An 18,829-nucleotide genomic window follows, 5' to 3' on the forward strand; every position below is an offset into this window, starting at 1 on the left:
GCTATTTTCAGCCCCTCTGCCGTCAGATGCTATAAGCAGAGCCAAGACTCACTGATGGGGGACTCTGGGCCCAGGGAGGGGCTGGGGGGGTACCCGGATTCTGGCTGCCCCCAGGTCAGAGGTCAGCTTCAGAAGAGATCAAGATGCTCCCGTGGGGGCGGGGGTCCTCAGAGTGACACCTCCAGGTGTGAGACACTCCTCAGACACTATCCGTGACCAGGCACATGCCCAGCCTCGTGCCACCTTGGCACTCGCCGTCTGCCCCACCCCTTCCCCTTGCCCAGGGAGGACAGCAGCTTGTCTGTAAACAGAGCGGGAAACAGTAGAAACCAAGGCCCCTCTGGGCGCTGTACCAGGCCGTCAGGTCCTGTCCCCGCTGCTCTCCTCTGCCTGGGCTCAAGGGCACGTCACACCCCCGACCGTGGCCCTCAAGCAAAAGGGACAGTGCCACGTCCTCAGGCGCCTGCCCCCAAAGGCCTGGCTCCCACTGCCACCACCCAACCGGCAGGGGCAGCGGATGTTAATTCCACCCCTGGGATCCTGGACACGAGTGAGGGGGGAGGCGGCCCCCGACTCTACCCCACCCCTCAGCTGGGGTGAGATGGGACCCCAGCGGTTCCAGTGGGTGGCAGCCAGTTCTGGCTCCAGCCCCCAAATCAGCCATAAGGAGGCTGTGAGTAGGGGGCGGCGTCCACCCACTCTGGGCCTCGTTTTCCTCAGTTTCTGTTCACAGTGGCCCTACCAATAGAGCTCTGGGGGCTGCCAGCTCCAAGGTGCCACCGGGCGGGGCCTGGCTCTCGTCCCCAGCGAGCGGGCCAGTCCAAGGGCTTGCGGGGACAGCCCCGCCCCCAGAGCAGCAGCGCGTTCGACAGAAGGCTGGCACATAGGGAGGAGGGCGCGGGGGAGGAGGAGGGGGCGTTGGCTGAGTGGGCAAAGCAAAGGGCACCCGGAAGGCCAGGGACAGAGGCCGTGATGAGAACCAGCAGTCAGGCCCCTGGGCACCCTCTTGATTACTGAGCACGACACCTGATTCTTGGTGCCTTTCATCTTGCCACAGCTTTAACAAAGTAGGAAATGGAGGCTCTCGCAGGCAGACTTGCCCGGGTCACATGCCTAGCCGGGACCAAGAGGCAACACCCCCACTCCTGAGTCTAAGCAAGTTATTCCCTCAGGAAGCCTGCAGGGAGGGAAGGAGGGCCGTTTCCTGGTGGTCCCAAGTGTGATGGGCAGAGAGAGGAGGTGAGCAGAGCCCAGAGGTGCCTCAGTGACCCAGAAGCCCAGGCCTTGCCTCCAGGCTCCTCCCCGCCGAACCTTCGGACCCCAGGATCAGCGGAGGCCTACTCTGGGTCCTTCCGGGTCTCCCCGCTACCTCCCGCCTCCCCATCCTGGGCTGGAGACCTTAACCTGACCTTCCCTAGGCAGGAGACCTGGCCTGGAGGCAGGGAATTTTTCTCTGACCACTTACCTGCCCAGCTGAACCGGGGTGGGGGGTGGTTCGAGAACTGGGCCCCCCACTGGCTCTATTCTGGCTCTGGGAGGGCAGGAGAGGGTCATGTGTAGGATGGAGCAGGGTTCCTTCCCCTACGCCCTACGAGCCCTCCCACGAGCTGCCCTTTTTTCTCACTCTCAAGAGGCCAGGCTGCAGGGGCTGATTTTTTTTGAGTTCCTGTTTTTAATTGGCTCAAATTACAAAGGTCCCCAAGGAGGCCCTGGGGGTGGGGGTGGAGGGCAGCAACCTGGAGAGAACCTGGGAGAGGCAGGTTCCCCACCAGTGCCCACCACCCCCACCTGCCACCCACACCCCTACAAGTGGAAGTGCAAGTGGAGAAAGGTCCCAGGCCCTTTAAATAATCCTAAAAAACCGTGATTCGAGAGCAGGCAGAAGAAGGGGCTCCAACACCTTCACACTGGTGACAAGCTGCCCCAACTTCAGTCCTGCCCAGGGTCTTCTCCCACCGAGTCCGTGGCTCCCGTTCCAGACCCCGCCCCGGGCCAAGTAGGGGACGGCGGGTCTGCTCTTCCCAGAGGGAGGAGGCCGTGTGACCGCTGGCAGGAAAGGCCCATTCGGGCGCAGCGGCAGAGTCCCCGTGCTTGGGCCCTCAGCCGGCTCATGGCCGCCTCCAGGCGCAGGAAGCTCGGTGTCAGGGGGTAGCTCAGGTCACAGTGCTGCTGGGGAGGAAGCGCCTCCCTCCCCACTGCTGAGGCCAGGTCCTCAGTGGGCAGCGGGAAGCCCAAGCAGTGCCCCCCTCTGGCTCTGGAGGCCGTGGCGACAGGACCCTGGCCCGCAGGGTGGCAAGGAGGCACCCTTATGCCCGGGCACCCAGCTCTCCGATGCGCTGCCGCAGGTGGAAGGCAAATTCGAACATGGTGGCTGCGAGGCTCTGGTGGATAAGGTACCGGGGCAGGCGGCCCTGGGGGAGGCGAGAGGTTCCAGGAAGGCCGGCCCTCGGCAGGGGCTCCCCCTCAACAACTGGCGCCCGAATGCAGGTGCAGCTCTGGCATGCAGCCGAGGCCGCCCTCTCCCCCACCCCTGGCAGGAAGAACATGCCGTGCCCAGGTCCTGGCACGAGTCGCACAAACAGACCCGGGAGGGGGTGGGCTGGCAACCAGCCACCCTTCCTCGGGCCTCAGGAGTCAGAGGTAAAGAGGGGTGGCAGAGGACCTCAGGGTGAGAAGACCATCTGGACCCTGCCCCCGGTTTCAGAGGAAGAAAGGAGGCGGAGGGCAGGGAAGCCGGGAGCAGGGACGCCCAAGGCCACACAGCAAGTCCCCTCCCCTCCGCAGAGCCTGCCTCGCAGCCCCAGCATGCCCACCTTGAGATCTGTGTTAAGGATCCAGATGAAGGTGCAGACTCGGGGGTTACTGGCCGACTTGAGCACGATGAAGCCCCCAGGACCATTCTCTCCCCTAAGGAGAGAGGCACTGGTGGGGAACCTTGAGCCAAGCAAAACCCCAGACCCCCGCTCTGCCCCAACCCACCTTGGACTGGGGTGGGAGCAGGAAGGGAGCTGCTGGTCTGAGCAGGGCCCGAACGGGTGTCCCAGACGCCACAGGATACAGCCCCCCACCCCACCTGCTGTGGGGTGCTCGAATCCTCCTCCAACAGCCTGTCGATGTTTGCACAGCCCCAGGGGCAGGGCGCATACCACCTTCCAGCCCCCATCTAGTCCGTCCAGGGACCCCTGTAGTGCGGGGGTGAGCACTTCTCCCCGGGCCCAGCTCTGGGAGCAGTGCAGAGCCGCGAGGCTCCACGAGGGGGCGCCTTCTTGGGAGGCCTCAGGCCTGAGCAGTAGGATTCACATCCCATCAGCTCCCCCGCCTCCACAGATAAAGAGAGCTGGCGTCAGGAGGGGAAACGAGCTTGCCCATCACCCAGCAAACACTGTGGTGGTGGTGAGACCAGAGCCCCGGGCTGACACACGAAGAGCAGTGCTCCCTGCAGAACCCCAGGACAGAAGGGGAAGTGTGGGGTGTCTGGGAGGAGGCCACCCACAGCACTAGGACTAGAGAGCCAGGGGGGCTGGAGGAGGCCGTGGAACAGACAGCAGAGGACTCAGGCCTCTTCCTTCAGGTACCTCCAAGCACTGCGTGGGTGAGGCAAGGCCGCGGGACAGGGAGAAGGGGATGAAAGGCAGGAAGGCGATGCTTCAGAACACAGAGCCTCCTGCTGTGCTGGTCCCCCAGACCAGCCACCTCATGGCTCCCAGCCCCCTTCCCAGCTGGTCCCTACTCATCGCCACCCTCCGTCTACCCTGGAGCTCCCCCAAGCCTGGTGGTGGTTCCAGATAACCAGGATTAGGGACAGTGGGACTGGGGACACAAAGGCAGCCTCAGCAGGAGAAAGTGCCCCGCTGTGCTCACTAGCCCTGCCCTGTTCTCACGGCCCCCAGGGGAGCAGCTGGTGCGGACGACCCCAGGCAAGGGTCGGCTCACCTGACGTATTTGTGCGTTGGGGGCTTGGCGCAGTGCGTGGTGGCGATGCCCGAGGACAGGTATCGGTCTCGGCGCCGCTCGATGCGTCGGACATTCACAAAGTCCCTGGAGGGGGATGATTAGATGAGGGGGGCGCCGGGAAGGTCCAAGGGCAGGAGGCCTGCCTGAGGCGGGGGGTCGGGGGGCTCACCTGGGGGAGACCACGCCACCCGCGGCCCCTGAAGACACATCGTAGGAGATGAGGGTGTTGTCTTCTACTCGCTGTAGGATCTGCAGGCATCAGGGCAGAGAGATAAGGTGCAGCCACCCCAGGAAAACCCCAGGGAAGGGCCTAGCATCGCAGGAAAGCCCCCAGGTCAGCTGGCTCCCTGCTCAGGCCCCGTAACTAGGAGCCACTTCCATTCACCGGCGCTGGGCCCAGCTCTCTGAGCATTTCGTCCTTCCATCTTCCCAACCCTTTCTTGGAGGCACTATTACCACCATCCCCATTTTACAGATGGGGAAGCTGAGGCCCAGAGTAGTTCAGTGATGCAACCCAGGTCCCCAGGGGGTTCACTGTTCACACTGGACCATGCCCTCACCTGCCAGGTGGCTCTGCCCTGAGGGGTGCCAGGCCTGGACCGCCGGCTCAGCTCACCTGGCAGGCGGTCACTGTCTTGTTCCATAGCACCATCCTCTCAGGCTGTAGGATCACCTCCTGGTACACCAGCTCCGCGGGGCAGGGCAGGAAGGTCTGGGGCAGAGCGGGCAGAGGGTTGGATGGCGCCAGATGTACTTGGGCACATCAACCCTTCCCTGCTGGGTGGAAGAAACCTGTCGGAGGGTCCCCACACCACCGAGCCCTTCCTGGAGTCCCAGGCAGAGCAAGAGGCTCCAGAACACTCTTTCCATCACCCACCTTCAGAATGAAGGTCTTGCCGTGAAAGGGAACCTCGATGGTGTACACAGTGTCCCCATATTCCTATGGCAGGGAGAGAAGGGTAGTGGGGAGGTGAGTGGAGGGCAGAAGAGAGCCGGGGTGGGGGCAAGAATGGGTGACGGGCAGGGCAGGATTTTAACAGCCCAGGGGAGAAAACTTTAGGAGTTTGGGATATTTGAGCAGCCAGTAAAAAACAGTGGTTCTGACAAATGTCCTGCCACGAGGAGAGAAAGGCTTTTGATATCAAGTTAAAAGGCAGGCGCACAGCTGCGGCTACAACTACGAAGGCCTGTGTCTCCAGGCCGCTGAGGCTGCCAGGGGAACTGGCCAGAGCGAGGGACGGGGATGTTTTCCAAGCTCTCTGCCATCTTTCTAGATAACATTGTTTTGATCATGAAACAAAACACCGGACACAGCACAGAAGCCTGGCTTCCCCTTCAAAGCTGGAGCTGAGGCAGCAGACAGCAGGGGCGGGGCGCCGTGGGGGGGCAGGGGGAGGGGCGCTTGAAATGTTCAATCCAGGCCGCGGGGCTGACCCCAGGGCCCAGCCCCCTGCCCTGGGGCAGAAATAGGGTTCCAACCCGTGCAATCTTTGGGCTGCTTTCTCAGGCCTCAGAAAAGGGAGGGAAATCTCCCTACACGCCAACTCTCAGGGTCCAGTGGGAGAAAGGTTTCTTACATTATTCTTCTCAAACTTCCAGTTCTCTTCTTGGGCCAAGATCTGGTCCACCACTGCCATGGCCTCCTTCCCCTGAAGGATGTACTCCCGTTCCTGGCCAGGGAGGGGAGGCAGGAAGCGGTCAGCCTGGGAGCTGCACCCCTCTGGGTGTTTCTCTAGACACTGCACATGTCTCTTCTGCAGGCCTGATTCAGCCGGATGTCCAGAGGCAGGGTCTGGGCTGGTCTCCGGAGCCTTGTGAGCTCCCGGGGACCAGGGGCTGTGGTTGTTACCCCGGGACCCAGGCAGGATGAAGACCACCGGGCCTGACTGACGGTGAGCCAGACACTCAGACGGAACTGACAGGCCTTCAGGCTGCCTAAGGTCTGCCCTCCTCTGGGAAGCCCCTGCCCACCCGGCTGAGCCCAGCGCTGGCTCTTCTCTGGGGTGCCCACCCCCGGTAGGGGCAGGCAGCCAAATACCTGGGCAGAGAAGCTTTTCTTCCCAACAATTTCTTCATCGGATTCATTGTCAGACCCTGCAGAAAAACAAGCACGGGGGACAATGGGAAGAGGTGGGGAGAAGGGGTGGGGAGGTGAGGGGCTGGGGTACAAGTGCAATGGTGTGTGGGGGGATAAGATTGTGTGTGTGAGAGGACTGCTCGCTTTCCCCAGGGAGCTGATAGAAGGACAAGAAAGCACAGATCCAGCCACCCTGCTGCTCATAAAGCCCCTCCCTGGAGGTAGTTCCCTCACCCACCAACCCTCACCTGCAAAGGACTCTGGGGGTGAATAGAACTGGCCCTCAGACAGAGCACCGGAGAAAAGCAGGGGTCCTCGGGCGACAGCAGCCTGGGCGGCAAGGTACCCTGGGGGGCAGACATGGGCAGCCATCGTCCCAGACCAAGGACAATCATGCCTTGGCAGCCTAGGGTTCCCCAGCCCCGGCTCTCTTTAAGGCTCTTGGAGGCAGAGTTGGCAAGAGAGTTCAGAACTGGCCTTCATGCCAGAAACTCTCCTCTCTCGGGTGGGGGTGACCCTCGCTGCATCCCCTCATCCCCCAGCACTCACATCGCTCCTCCTCAGCCTCCTGAGGTAGGACTTTGAAGTCAAGGAACCAGGTCTCCAACCAGGCGAGGACAAAGGAGGCGATGGGGAGCAAGTAGCCGAAGGCCCCTTTGCTGAGCAGCTGCGGAGGGAGGGGGCTGAGCTCCACAGCCGGGGGTCACCCCCGACCCAGAGCCCCACCCCGTGGCTGTTGACTCTGGCCTACACCCCACTCCTGGTACCAGCTGCTTGGCCCCCTCCTGTGGCACATGCCTCTGAGACGGAAAGATTAATGAATTCTACAGCAGGATACACTAAGGTCAGGCTGGAGGAGGAACTTTCTGTTCTTGGGGTTTCAGCAGGGCAAGTGGGCAAAGCCAGTAAAGATGACCCCTTAGAAAAAGCCAAGGACAGGAATCCCCCTCACCCAACCCTGACAATAGGGATAGAAACCCAAAGTCAAAGAAGCAGTCCCTTCTTGGGATGAGCCCATCCCGCAGGCCAGATGCCCACCACACCAGCCAGACCCCGAGCCACTGACCTCAGAGAGGATGACCTTGACGATGAGGAATGCACTGGACACCAGCGTGGTGACCTGCCCAGGGGAGGGAGAGAGAGAAACAGAGCGAAGACGGAGCCTGGGGAGTAAGTCCTCCTCCATCCCATCCCATGAACCAGCCCCGCCAGGGCCCGAGAGCTGCCAGGAAAGTGGCATCTTACCGCAATCACCCACCAGTGCCGGAGCCGCAGCACGGCATAGCCCAGGAGCAGTCCGGAGAAGCGGAAGAAGGCCAGGACCTGGTACGGGAGTGGGGGAGCCATCACAGGCAGCCGTGGGCCCTACCCCGGCCGAAGGCTGGCCGCCCCCTCCACCCTGCTCCCCCAGGCTCCCCACGTGGTGTGCACGCCCCGGCAGAGCATGGCTGAGGCCAAGTCAGTGCTTCTTTGGGGATTACATGTGACCTCCTTGGACGGGGGTCTTGTCTTCCCCTCCCACTTGGGGCTCTCTGAAAGCGGGGCCTCGTTTGGGAACAGGCTTGAATACTGAGGCTCCCTGATCAGATCAGGATGCGTGCTGCAGGAAGAAGAAAATACAACCAAAGAACCCTGTCCCCGCTCCCTCTCTGCCCACAGGATCTCCAAGGCCACTCACAAAGATGTCAAAGAAGGAAGTTTTAAAGCTGTAGTTGATGATCTCCTGCTCCAGGTTCTTCTGGATGCCTGTGTTGGTCTGGAAGAGAGAGATGTGGGTAGGACCAAGTCCCCAGGGCTGCCCTTCGTCCTCCCAGAGGGGCCAGGTGGGACCTGGAGGAGAGGCTGTACATGCTCAGCTGCCACCCAATGAGCACCGAGGCACCAGGTGAGCTCAGCCAGGGGCCTGAGACCCCAGCACTGAGACTGTTCCTCTAAGGATCCAGGCAGTCCACACAGGCAGAGCTGAGCCTCCTGACACTCATGAGCACACTGCCTAGAAAGGGGCAAGCCTGGAGGGCCTTGGTAGGTGATAGGCCCTATGCGGGCGCTATGGTGGCAGACAGGGAGTTGGGAGCTGGCCTCTCCCATAACTTCCTCTCCCTCCCATCACTGTGGTGCTCCATCTTCCCAGCCAAGCATCCATCTGGGGTGACGGGGGCCAGGAGTGGGCAGTGGTATCAGACGGAGCCCCAGGTGGCAAATCGATTGATTAGGTTTGTGCTTAATGGGCAAAATCCATCAAGCTGCTAGAGAGGATGGCATGCAGAGTGAGCAGACTGGTCCTTGCCTCTGCCCCTGCCCTGGCCACCCACACATTTTCAACGGGATCCCTGAGAGCCTGCCTGGGGAGCCCACTGAGAGCTAGACTGCAGCCTGATGCCTCAGGCGGAATGGGGTGGCAGGCCCCTGCCTCCGCAGGTGGGGTGCCAGCCCCCAGAGAAGGGGGGCACAAGGGGACTCCGGGGGACGGAGTCTGGGGGCCCTGAAGGGGAAGGCCCTTCACGACTACCTAGATCAGGGCCTCTGATCTCCGGAAGATGATCTGAATCGGGGCGGTGGTGGGGGATGAGGTGTTAAAGATACAGATGTTGAGACGCTTGGTCTGAATCTCGGGGTGAGCCGAGCATCTGGAATGGCTGTAAAGCTCCTGAGTGGTTCTGATGCTCGGGGCAAAAGCCAGCCATCTGGACAGCCCCTCACTGAGTCTCACACCCTGGTGCACCCCCCACCAAGTGCCTCAGCCTCAAGACCACCCTGCACCCCACTGAGTCAAACGCCTTGCTGACATCACAACCCACCCCAGCCTGATCCTCCTCTTACTCCTCAGACTACGCCCTCTTGGGCTCCAGAGTCACTGTCCACAGAGCTCTCTCTTCCATGGTTTTTCTCTTTACAGAGAACTCTCCCCTGCCTGCACACCCCCCGGCCAGCCCACCGCATCAGGACTCAGGACAGTCGAGTTCCTGCCCCTGTGTTGCCAGTTCTGGTTGCAAGACCTTGGCGCCGGTCTTACAGCCTGGTCAGGGTCCTTGCAGACACTGGGCAACACACAGTCTGTTAGAAAACCAAAAACAGGGAAGCCCAAGGGGATCGTCCAAGGAAAGGTTTAAGACCTCAGAAACTCTTCAAATGACCCTGAACCTCGCTAATCCTCAGCTCTCTCATCAGTAAGATGGTCCTTGAGGACCAGTGGCTAAGACTCTGTGCTCCTAATGCAGGGGGCCTGGGTTCAATCCCTGGTCAAGGAACTAGATCCCATGTGCCACAACTGAGACCCAGTCAAACAAGTGCTGTGTGCTCAGTCGTGTCCGACTCTTTGCAACCCCATGGACTGTAGCTCACCAGGCTCCTCTGTTCATGGAATTCTCCAGGCAAGAATACTGGAGTGGGTTGCCATTTCCTTCTCCAAGTAAGTAAATAATAAGTCAAACTAAGTAAATAAATATTTTAAAAAAACTAAAAATACATATATTTCAAAGTATGAAAATGGCAAAATTGAAAAAATTTAATTGTCCACCATGAGAAACATGATGTTAATTCGATGAACTGTTAAATTCAGCATTCTGAAACTTTTCATCAAATTTGAAAATAATTTGGAGGTTAGATTTTCTCACTCCATGAGAATTTTCAAGTCTGCATGACTGCTAAGCTATTACAGCCAGTACAGCCATACAGTTTCCAAAGTAAAATTGCCAAACATTTTTTTCAGCTCTTTTCTGTCAAGAAAATATTATACATACATTTAGTGAAGGATGTGGGTGAATTTTAGTGCCTGCTTTGATGCTGGAAAGTGAAAGTGTTAGTTGCTCATTTGTGTCCGATTCTTTGGGACCCCATGGACCCGCTAGGCTCCTCTGTCCACGGGATTCTCCAGGCAAGAATACTGGAGTGTGTTGCCATTTCTTTCTTCAGGGGATCTTCCCAACCCAGGGATCAAACCTGGGTCTCCTCCACGGCAGACTGATCCTTTACCACCTCAGCCACCAGGGAAGCCCAAGGGGATTGTCCAAAGGAAGACGGTTTAAGACCTCAGAAACTCTTCACATGACCCTGAAGCTCACTGAGCCTCAGCTCTCTCATCAGTAAGACAGTCCTTAAGCTCCCCCATGGCTGTGGCTCCTTCTCGCTGAGGCTGCCTGCCCCCCTCTGTGCACAAAGGAACATCACCCTCAGTGCCCTGCCTTGCCGTCCAGCTCAGCACGCCCACAAACTCACCCCTAAGCCAGCTCCTCCTCTAAGCTCCTCCTCTGTAACCACAGTCACTGTTTTCCTGACCCTTGAGCTTGAGACGGAGGTTTGTGACATTGTACAGGAGGCCATGATCAAGACCATCCCCAAGAAAAAGAAATGCAAAAAGGCAAAATGGCTGTCTGAGGAGGCCTTACAAATAGCTGAGAAAAGAAAAGATGCAAAAGGCACAGGAGAAAAGGAAAGATATACCCATTTGAATGCAGAGCTCCAAAGAGTAGCAAGGAGAGATAAGAAAGCCCTCTTCAAAAAAAAAAAGAAAGAAAGAAAGCCCTCCTCAGCAATCAAAGAAATTGCTTCAATGCAAAGAAATAGAGGAAAACAATAGAGTGGGAAAGACTAGAGATCTCTTCCAGAAAACTACAGATACCAAGGAAACATTTCATGCAAAGATAGGCACAATAAAAGACAGAAACAGTATGGACCTAACAGAAGCAGATGATATTAAGAGGTGGCAAGAATTCACAGAACTATACAAAAAAGATCTTCACGACCCAGATAATCATGATGGTGTGATCACTCACCTAGAGCCAGACATCCTGGAATGCAAAGTCAAGTGGGCCTTAGGAAGCACCACCATGAACAAAGCTAGTCAAGGTGATGGGATTCCAGTTGAGCTATTTCAAATCCTAAAAGATGATGCTGTGAAAGTGCTGCACTCAATATGCCAGCAAATTTGGAAAACTCAGCAGTGGCCACAGGACTGGAAGAGGTCACTTTTTATTCCAATCCCAAAGAAAAGCAATGCCAAAGAATGCTCAAACTACCACACAGTTGCACTCATCTCACACGCTAGCAAAGTAATGCTCAAAATTCTCCAAGCCAGGCTTTAACAGTACGTGAACTGTGAACTTCCAGATGCTCAACCTAGATTTAGAAAAGGCAGAGGAACCAGAGATCAAATTGCCAACATCTGTTGGCATCCATCAAAAAAGCAAGAGAGTTCCAGAAAAACATCTACTTCTGCTTTATTGACTATGCCAAAGCCTTTGACTGTGTAGGTCACAATAAACTGTGGAAAATTCTTAAAGAGATGGGAATACCAGACCACCTTACCTGCCTCCTGAGAAATCTGTATGCAGGTCAAGAAGCAACAGTTAGAACCGGACATGGAACAACAGACTAGTTCCAAATAGGGAAAGGAGTATGTCAAGGCTGTATACTGTCACCCTGCTTATTTAACTTATATGCAGAGTGCATCATGAGAAATGCTGGGCTGGATGAAGCACAAGTTAGAATCAAGATTGCTGGGAGAAATATCAATAACCTCAGATATGCAGATGACACCACCCTTATGGCAGAAAGCAAAGAAGAACTAAAGAGCCTCTTGATGAAAGTGAAAGAAGAGAGTGAAAAAGTTGGCTTAAAACTCAACATTCAGAAAACTAAGATCATGGCATCCGGTCTCACAATTTCATGGCAAATAGATGGGGAAACAACGGAAACAGTGAGAGACTTTATTTTTTTTAGCTTCAAAATCACTGCAGATGGTGACTGCCGCCATGAAACTAAAAGATGCTTGCTCATTGGAATTAAAGCTATGATCAACCTAGACAGCATATTAAAGAGCAGAGACATTACTTTGTCGACAAAGGTCCGTCTAGTCAAGGCTATGGTTTTTCCAGTGGTCATGTATGGATGTGAGAGTTGGACTATAAAGAAACCTGAGCACCGAAGAATTGATGCTTTTGAACTATGGTGTTGGAAAAGACTCTTGAGAGACCCTAGGACTTCAAGGAGATCCAACCAGTCCATCCTAAAGGAAATCAGTCCTGAATATTCATTGGAAGGACTGATGCTGAAGCTGAAACTCCAGTACTTTGGCCACCTGATGCGAAGAACTGACTCATTGGAAAAGACCCTGATGCTGGGAAAGATTGAAGGCAGGAGGAGAAGGGGACGACAGAGGATGAGATGGTTGGATGGCATCACCGACTTGATGGACATGCGTTTGAGTAAGCTCTGGGAGTTGGTGATGGACAGGGAAGCCTGGCGTGCTGCAGTCCATGGGGTTGCAAAGAGTCGGACACGACTGAGCGACTGACTGAGCTTGAGACCTGGGGAAAGGACACCTGCCATCCGGAACTCTGACCCACTTTGCAAAAGGAGAACAAGAGGAAGCCTGGAGAGGCTGAGTCCCAAGCTGAGGTCACACAGTTCCTATGGAGCAGAAGCTGGGACGGGGGACCCAGCCCAGGATGCCCTGGTTCCACACTCCTACCTCTGCATCAGGTCCTGCTCTGCCCTGTCAGCAGCCGGAGATTAGGCCCCACCGCCAGCTGGCCAAGTGCTGCATGGTGGGGGTGGGGGGCAGACTCCACCCTGACAGGCAGCTCTGTCTCCAGACTGTTAGGTAGAATCTCACCAAAACCAAGAGGCCAAAACTGGGGACACTGGAAGAAAGCCCGAGATGGGGAAGGAAAGCTGGGCGTCACTGGGAGTCTTTACAGATTGCCACCCACTCTTCCCTCTGCCTTCGGCACAGCGCCTGAGACACAGCAGGGACTCAGAAATATTTGCTGAATGAATGAATGAACTAAGCAAGAGAGCAATGTAGAGCAGAAAGAAGACAAAGGTTCCGATAGCTCCACCAGAGCCCTCTGGGATCCCGCCTCCTTTCTCAAGAGTGTCCACTAGGGGCCAGTATGGCGCAGAGGTCAAGCGCGTGAGTTCTGGGGCGCAGCTCTGCCTTCTTCATCACGTGCTGAGAGACCTCGGAAAAGCAACTTAACGTCTCTGTGTTTCTCTCTCTGGAAGATGAGAACAGCTATTCTAGTCTCATTCTTCATTTCACCTGGAAATCAACACGCCCCCAGAGGCCACCCTCCGAGGCCCAGGCAACACCGCTCCCCCAACCGGACCTGTGCCCCCAGCCTCGGCCCCACTCACGTTCAGCTCAATGATCCAGAGCAGAGAGATGAAGAGCAGGTCGAAGGTGACGAAGAGACAGAAGGTGCGGCGGACGTCGGAGATGGCCCGGCGCTTCTCCGGCAGCGGCGGTGGGAGGAGGTGCGAGGAGAGGCTCTGGCTGTGGGACAGCGATGAGCCCAGTGAGGCCACGGCCGGCAGGCTGCGCTCCAGGTCGCGGGCCAGCAGGTCCCCGGACAGCTTGCTCATCCTGGCGGGCCGCCACCTCCAGCCGGGGTGGGCTGGGCCTCAGCAGCAGGGCTGCGGGGAGGCAGGGTGGCTGGTCAGGTCCTGGGGTCAGGGTCCAGGAGCGCCCGGGAACCTCCTTCGTCCCTTCGAACGCAGCCCCAGGACCCCTATTTGTTGCCCCCCACCCTCAGCCTAACCCTGTGGCCCAGGGCCCTCTCTGCCTCATTTCCCTCTGTGGCCTGACTTGCAGGCTGGAGGGGTCTGAGCATTCTTCTCCCTCTGTCCCGCTTCTTCACCCCGCCCCCACCCCAGGCAAAATCCTGCAGCCCATGGTCACCCTTGGGGGCCTCCTGGGTCCTCCCTGACGTCTGGGGCCACAGCCTGCTCCTGCCAAGCCCTGCCCTGTAGTTCAGCCTCTGGGCCTGTCAACAGCCTCTGGGCCGGTCCCCACCCCCAAGAGAAGTCAGCCCCAAGCTCTGTTCTTTGTTTTCCAAGCACAAAGCCACATTCCCTCCCAGCAGCCAGCCTACCCTCCCACCCCCTGATCCATGGCAACTGGGAGGGACTTCCTAGAGCAGTGTCTCCAGGCAGGCCAGCCCCGGAGGGATGGTGGGATGACATCTAGGTCCCTTCTCTCCACCACCCCCACCTCAGGCCCAACCAGCTCTCTCCCAGCAGCTTCTGCTCCTAATGGGTGGGCGCGTCTCCAGGCTTTCTCTCCCCCCACCCACAGCAACCACTTCTATGCAACAGCCAGAGAAAGCGTTTCAGAACATGAATCAGATCCTGCCATTCCCTGTTCACAACCCTCCAAGGGCTCCCCGCTGGCGTGAGGATAATACACCCTCCTCACGGTGGCCCTCGCAGGACGGGGCTCTGCCTGGTTCCTCTTACCGCTCCTCTCCGCCTCACTATGACGGCCACCCTGGCCTTCTAGGTCCCTTCAAGCGGCAGCCTGGTCCTGCCTTGGGGGCCTTACACCCAGGTCTCCCCAGTCCTTTCAACTGGCAGCTCCAAAGCCCTCTCCTCAGAGCCTTGCACCCTCCTTCCCCAGACCCAGTGAATTTACCGGGCTTCACCTTCTCCAGTAATCTCACTGTGTTCCAAATCCACCCAGGGCAGGATGGTTCCTCCTATTCTTCACACAGGACAAGCCGAGGCTCCAGAAGGTGAATGGATGTGACCATGAGGTTGAAATCCTCATAAACCCCAGAGACAAAATGGGCGGTGGGGCACTCCCTCCCTGCTGAGCAGCCCCCGGGCCCATGGTCCTTGTTCTACCAATCTGCTGGCAGGGGCCCTCAGAGGCCCTGTCCCCCAGGCAGGAGAAGGGAAGGTTTAGTCTAGAACCAGAGTGGTGCTGAAGCATCATGGTGGGGCCTGAGTCTCTGGGACCCCATGAAGAGTCTCCCTGAGTCTTCTCACATGCAGAACCAGGGGGCAGGTCTGGGGGCCACTGGAAGGGGAGCCCTGGATCTCTGTGCTTGATCCTGGGAAGGTCAAGATCTAACCGGTTCCCCCACCACAGCCGTCCGGTCCCTCCACACATTTGCTGTCCGCTTTCTTCCATGCTCCCCTTCAACTACTAAGTTGAAAACAAGCCCCCATTCTGTAGCCAGCAGGGATTCTGAGCAAGCCGGCTCACCCACCCCTCTACCTCTGTGCCAACCCAACAGTCAGGACTGTTCTCAGCAGAAGCACCAGCCTCTACCACTCTTTAGGGGTGCCCGTGCTAAGCTCATCTGGAGGACACTCAAGGAAAGCTGGACCAGCTCTAGAAGGCGGCGGCCAGCAGAGAGGAGTGACAGGCTGCTGGCAACGGGACCCCCCAACATATATCAGCCGGATCGAGTGTCAGACCCCACGTTCGGCGCATCCTTCACCATGACACAGCCGCAGCCCTAGGGCGGGTGACATTTCCTGATCTCTAATATCCCGCTTGTCTTCCGCCAGACCTGTCTCCATCTCTCCTCTCTCCTGTCTCTCTCACAAGCTACCTCTTCACCGTTCTTTGGAAGTGTCTCTGTACCCCCTCCCACGTCTGTCTTTATTCCGCCCCCTCTCTGGGTCTCCCTCTCCACCTCTCTCCCATCTGTGAGTGTCTCTCCACCCCCATCAGACTAGTCTCTCTCTGGTTTTCTCTTATGTGTCTCTCTCTCTCCTCCCCGCTACCTGCCTTCACCTTCTCCCTCTCCCGTCTCACTGCAGGGCGCTGTGGCTTCCCCACTCCCAGTCTGCTCCCGGGTCTGTCTAGTCTTCCCCCCTGGCTTCCTCCCTCCCTCTCTGGGGACAGGACTTGGGTGGCAGCGGCTTGGGTGTGAGACACACTTGGAGAGTCAACAGCACTGACACTCACACACCCAGACGTCCACGTGGAAGTGAGAGACGCAGATGGGGGCTGAGAGCAGAGGTGCTGGGGGGGCTGAGAGCGCTGCCGACACGGGAGGCTGAGGGGGCCGAGCACCGGGGGCTCTGGAGCGGGGGTGGGGGCTCCGGCCAACAGTGGGAGAGAGCAGGGTTCTGCGTCACCCTCCTCCACGAAAGAAACTAAGCATCCAAATAAGCAAGAGCTGGAAGAGGTGAATGAGTTCGGGGGCGTCCATTAGCCCTGAATAACTTTGGGCATATCCTTCTTAGCAAACTTCCATTTCCCTATCTGGGAGAAAGGTCCATTCTTTTAAAAAATGTATTTATTTTTTAATTGAAGGATAATTGCTTTACAGAATTTTGCTGTTTTCTGTCAAACATCAACATGAATCAGCCATAGATATACATATGTCCCCTCCCTCTTGAACCTCCATGAAAAAGGTCCATTAAAAAAAAAAAAAAAAAAACCCTTGTAAGTAAGAGAAACTTAAAACAACATCAACCAAAAAACCTTACCTAGAATCTCAATATATAAAACAGATATATTTGCAGGGCAGCAAAGGAGATGCCAACATAGGAAACAGACTCATCGTCACAGCAAGGGAGGAAGAGGGTGGCATGACTTGAGAGAGTAGTACTGAAACGAATACGTGACGATATGTAAAATAGATAGCCAGTGGGAATTTGCTGCATGATGCAGGGAGCAGAAAGCTGGTGCTCAGTGACATCCTAGAGGGGTGGGATGCGGAGGGAGGTGGGAGGGAGGTTTAAGAGGGAGGAGACATGTTTATACTTCTGGTTCACACTGATGTATAGCAGGAACCATCAAAATATTGTAATTATCCTCCAATTAAAAATAAAGTGATTTTTTAATTAAAAAAAATGTTGATGTTTGGCAGAAACCAACACAATTCTGTAAAGCAATTATCCTTCAATTAAAAAATAGGATGTGGCCACAGATAGCCCCACCAGTCAGCCTTCCCTCAAACTCCATCTGAAGTCACCCTGAGGCACGTCCATGGGTGTGGTTTGAAAAACTCACTCAGATGACATCAGAAAGTTTTGAGTTCCCTGAGACCACCTGCCAGCTACAGATGTGAAAACCACCTTGGCCTAGAACTGCTCTCAACAGTCCCCGGAACACTGGCCGGGAGGATGGAGGGAGGCGGCTGCCGGCAGAGCAGGCTGGAGGCAGTAACAAGTGTCAGGAGGCTGGAGGTGGCAGGGCTGCCACTCGGCCTCCTAGGAGCAGCGCCCCCCTGCCAAGCCCACCGCCTGCTGTCACCAGCCGCTCCCCAGCACCTTCAGGGGTGTCAGGAGGGGAACAGCACGTGTGGTGTGAAGAAGCCGGCCTGGACTTGACAAACTTGACACTGGATGTGCCTGTGGAAGCTCAGCTGCTGAGGCTTGGACAGAGTGGGGTGGTGGTGGCTGGGGGGGAACTGGTGGTTTTTCTCATCCTGGGTCAGAAGGGTAAGAGGGGTCGGGAGGAGGAGGCCAGCCAGGTCTCTGGGCACGGGGAAAGCTCTGGAGGCCCCTCACGCCCCCTCCCAGGCCTTCTCTGACTGGCCCTAGGAAATGCTAGCCCAGGCGCAGCAGGAGCTTTTGGGTGGGTCCCCACTGAGCCGACGACAGCAGGCAGCTGGTACCTCTGAGGCCGGGGTTTGAGTCCCGGTCCGCCCTCACCAGTCTTGCGACTGGGGCAAACAGAACATTCTGAGAATCGGCTTCTTCAGCTGCATTAAATAAGGGGAATGATAACTTACTTAGTGCCACAGAACTGTCCACTTAAAAGTGGCTACAATGGTAAATGTTATGCTGTGTATGCTTTATCACAATAAAAAAGGCAGCATCTCCCATCTGTGATTGCTACCAATGATTGCAGCCCCATGGGCATTTATGGATGCGTCAGGGGAAGGATGGCTGGTGTTTAGCCTGTGCAGGTGGGGATGGAGCAAGCAGGTGGGCAAGGCCGTTCAGGTAAGAGGTGTGGGGTGTGGGGGAGTGGGGGTTTACACACAACAGTGACATGGAATAAATTGCCCCCAAAGGCCTGACTTCAGATCTGAGCTCCACAATTCACCCGCCAGGTGACCCAGAGCAAGCTGTCCAAGGCTTCAGCCCAGGTTTCCCCTTTGGGCGCACTATGGGCAACGTTACAGAGGCTCCAGGCAAGCGTGCGCTCCTGGGGAGGGGCAGGGCAGGAGGTGGGGGTGTCCTGGCTCCCCGCACAGGCTCTGGAGGGAAGCCCAGACTGATCTCTGATGCTACCCTTCCCACTGGTGCCTGCCCCCCGCCCCCCGCCCCCCTCAAGGGCCCAATTTCCAGTTCTTAGGTGGCTGGGGCACAGACAGGGCCCTTCCCAGGCCTCCGTGACACCCTGGGCTAGAAGCTCCAACTGAAAGAATCTGAAAAACACCATGAAATTCCCTGGCCTGTGTAAATTTTCTACTTGCGCAGAATTTTCCTTTTGCAAAATAAGGATAGAGAAATGTAAACGGAACGTCTATAGGTTTCCCAATAACTGCACAAACAAGCCTGCTGTTTTCCGGAACCAACTGACGTCCAGCACCTGTACTCACAGATAAGATAACCCCATATGATACACATTATGTTACTTTTATGTTACTCATTCACTGTACTGGATGTGCTAACAATGTGGCTTCTGCCTATAAAAGTCAGCTTACACTGCTATACGGTGCGACTCTGCCTCCGAGGAGACTAGAGTCACCTGGCTTGTGCAAACCGACAATAAAGCCTCTTGCATATTGCATCTGCTGGACTGGTTTATTGAATCTCGGGAGCTCCTCTCCGGAACAGAGACCTGACGTTTGGGTCTTACATTTGGGGGCTCGTCCGGGATCGAGGAGACCCCGGATTCAATACCAGACCTCAGCAGGAGGTAAGTCCGGCCGGCAGTAAGTTCGTGTTGTCTGTTGTCCTTTTGTGCTTTGTGCTTTGGTACCCGTACGGGCTTAGTAGAAATTCGTGAAGCGGACTGACGGGTCATAGGCCTTCCGAATTTCAACCCTGGAGGACGCTCCGGGGGCATTCTGGGTGGCTGGGGACGAGCAGGCCGTCCTCAAC

At 56.7% G+C, this 18,829-nt stretch overlaps 1 protein-coding gene across 1 annotated transcript in view; it reads right to left on the minus strand.

Annotated features, from left to right (window-relative positions):
• Positions 1-109: 109 nt before the first annotated feature.
• The window catches only part of STARD3 (StAR related lipid transfer domain containing 3), a 32,561-nt gene continuing 13,841 nt past the window's right edge, over positions 110-18,829 (minus strand). Inside the window, exons 2-15 of the mRNA XM_065909457.1 lie at positions 13,169-13,447; positions 7,710-7,787; positions 7,277-7,354; positions 7,098-7,151; positions 6,581-6,698; positions 6,280-6,378; positions 5,993-6,048; positions 5,532-5,624; positions 4,832-4,894; positions 4,571-4,666; positions 4,124-4,203; positions 3,934-4,038; positions 2,814-2,907; positions 110-2,411 (exon numbers count right to left, since the gene is read on the minus strand). Coding sequence (XP_065765529.1) covers positions 2,307-2,411; positions 2,814-2,907; positions 3,934-4,038; positions 4,124-4,203; positions 4,571-4,666; positions 4,832-4,894; positions 5,532-5,624; positions 5,993-6,048; positions 6,280-6,378; positions 6,581-6,698; positions 7,098-7,151; positions 7,277-7,354; positions 7,710-7,787; positions 13,169-13,396 — 1,347 coding nt within the window. The 5' untranslated portion in view covers positions 13,397-13,447 and the 3' untranslated portion in view covers positions 110-2,306. The remainder of the gene's footprint in view (positions 2,412-2,813; positions 2,908-3,933; positions 4,039-4,123; positions 4,204-4,570; positions 4,667-4,831; positions 4,895-5,531; positions 5,625-5,992; positions 6,049-6,279; positions 6,379-6,580; positions 6,699-7,097; positions 7,152-7,276; positions 7,355-7,709; positions 7,788-13,168; positions 13,448-18,829) is intronic.

Source organism: Muntiacus reevesi, chromosome 18 (assembly GCF_963930625.1).
Source record: "Muntiacus reevesi chromosome 18, mMunRee1.1, whole genome shotgun sequence".
NCBI classification, from domain to species: domain Eukaryota; kingdom Metazoa; phylum Chordata; class Mammalia; order Artiodactyla; family Cervidae; genus Muntiacus; species Muntiacus reevesi.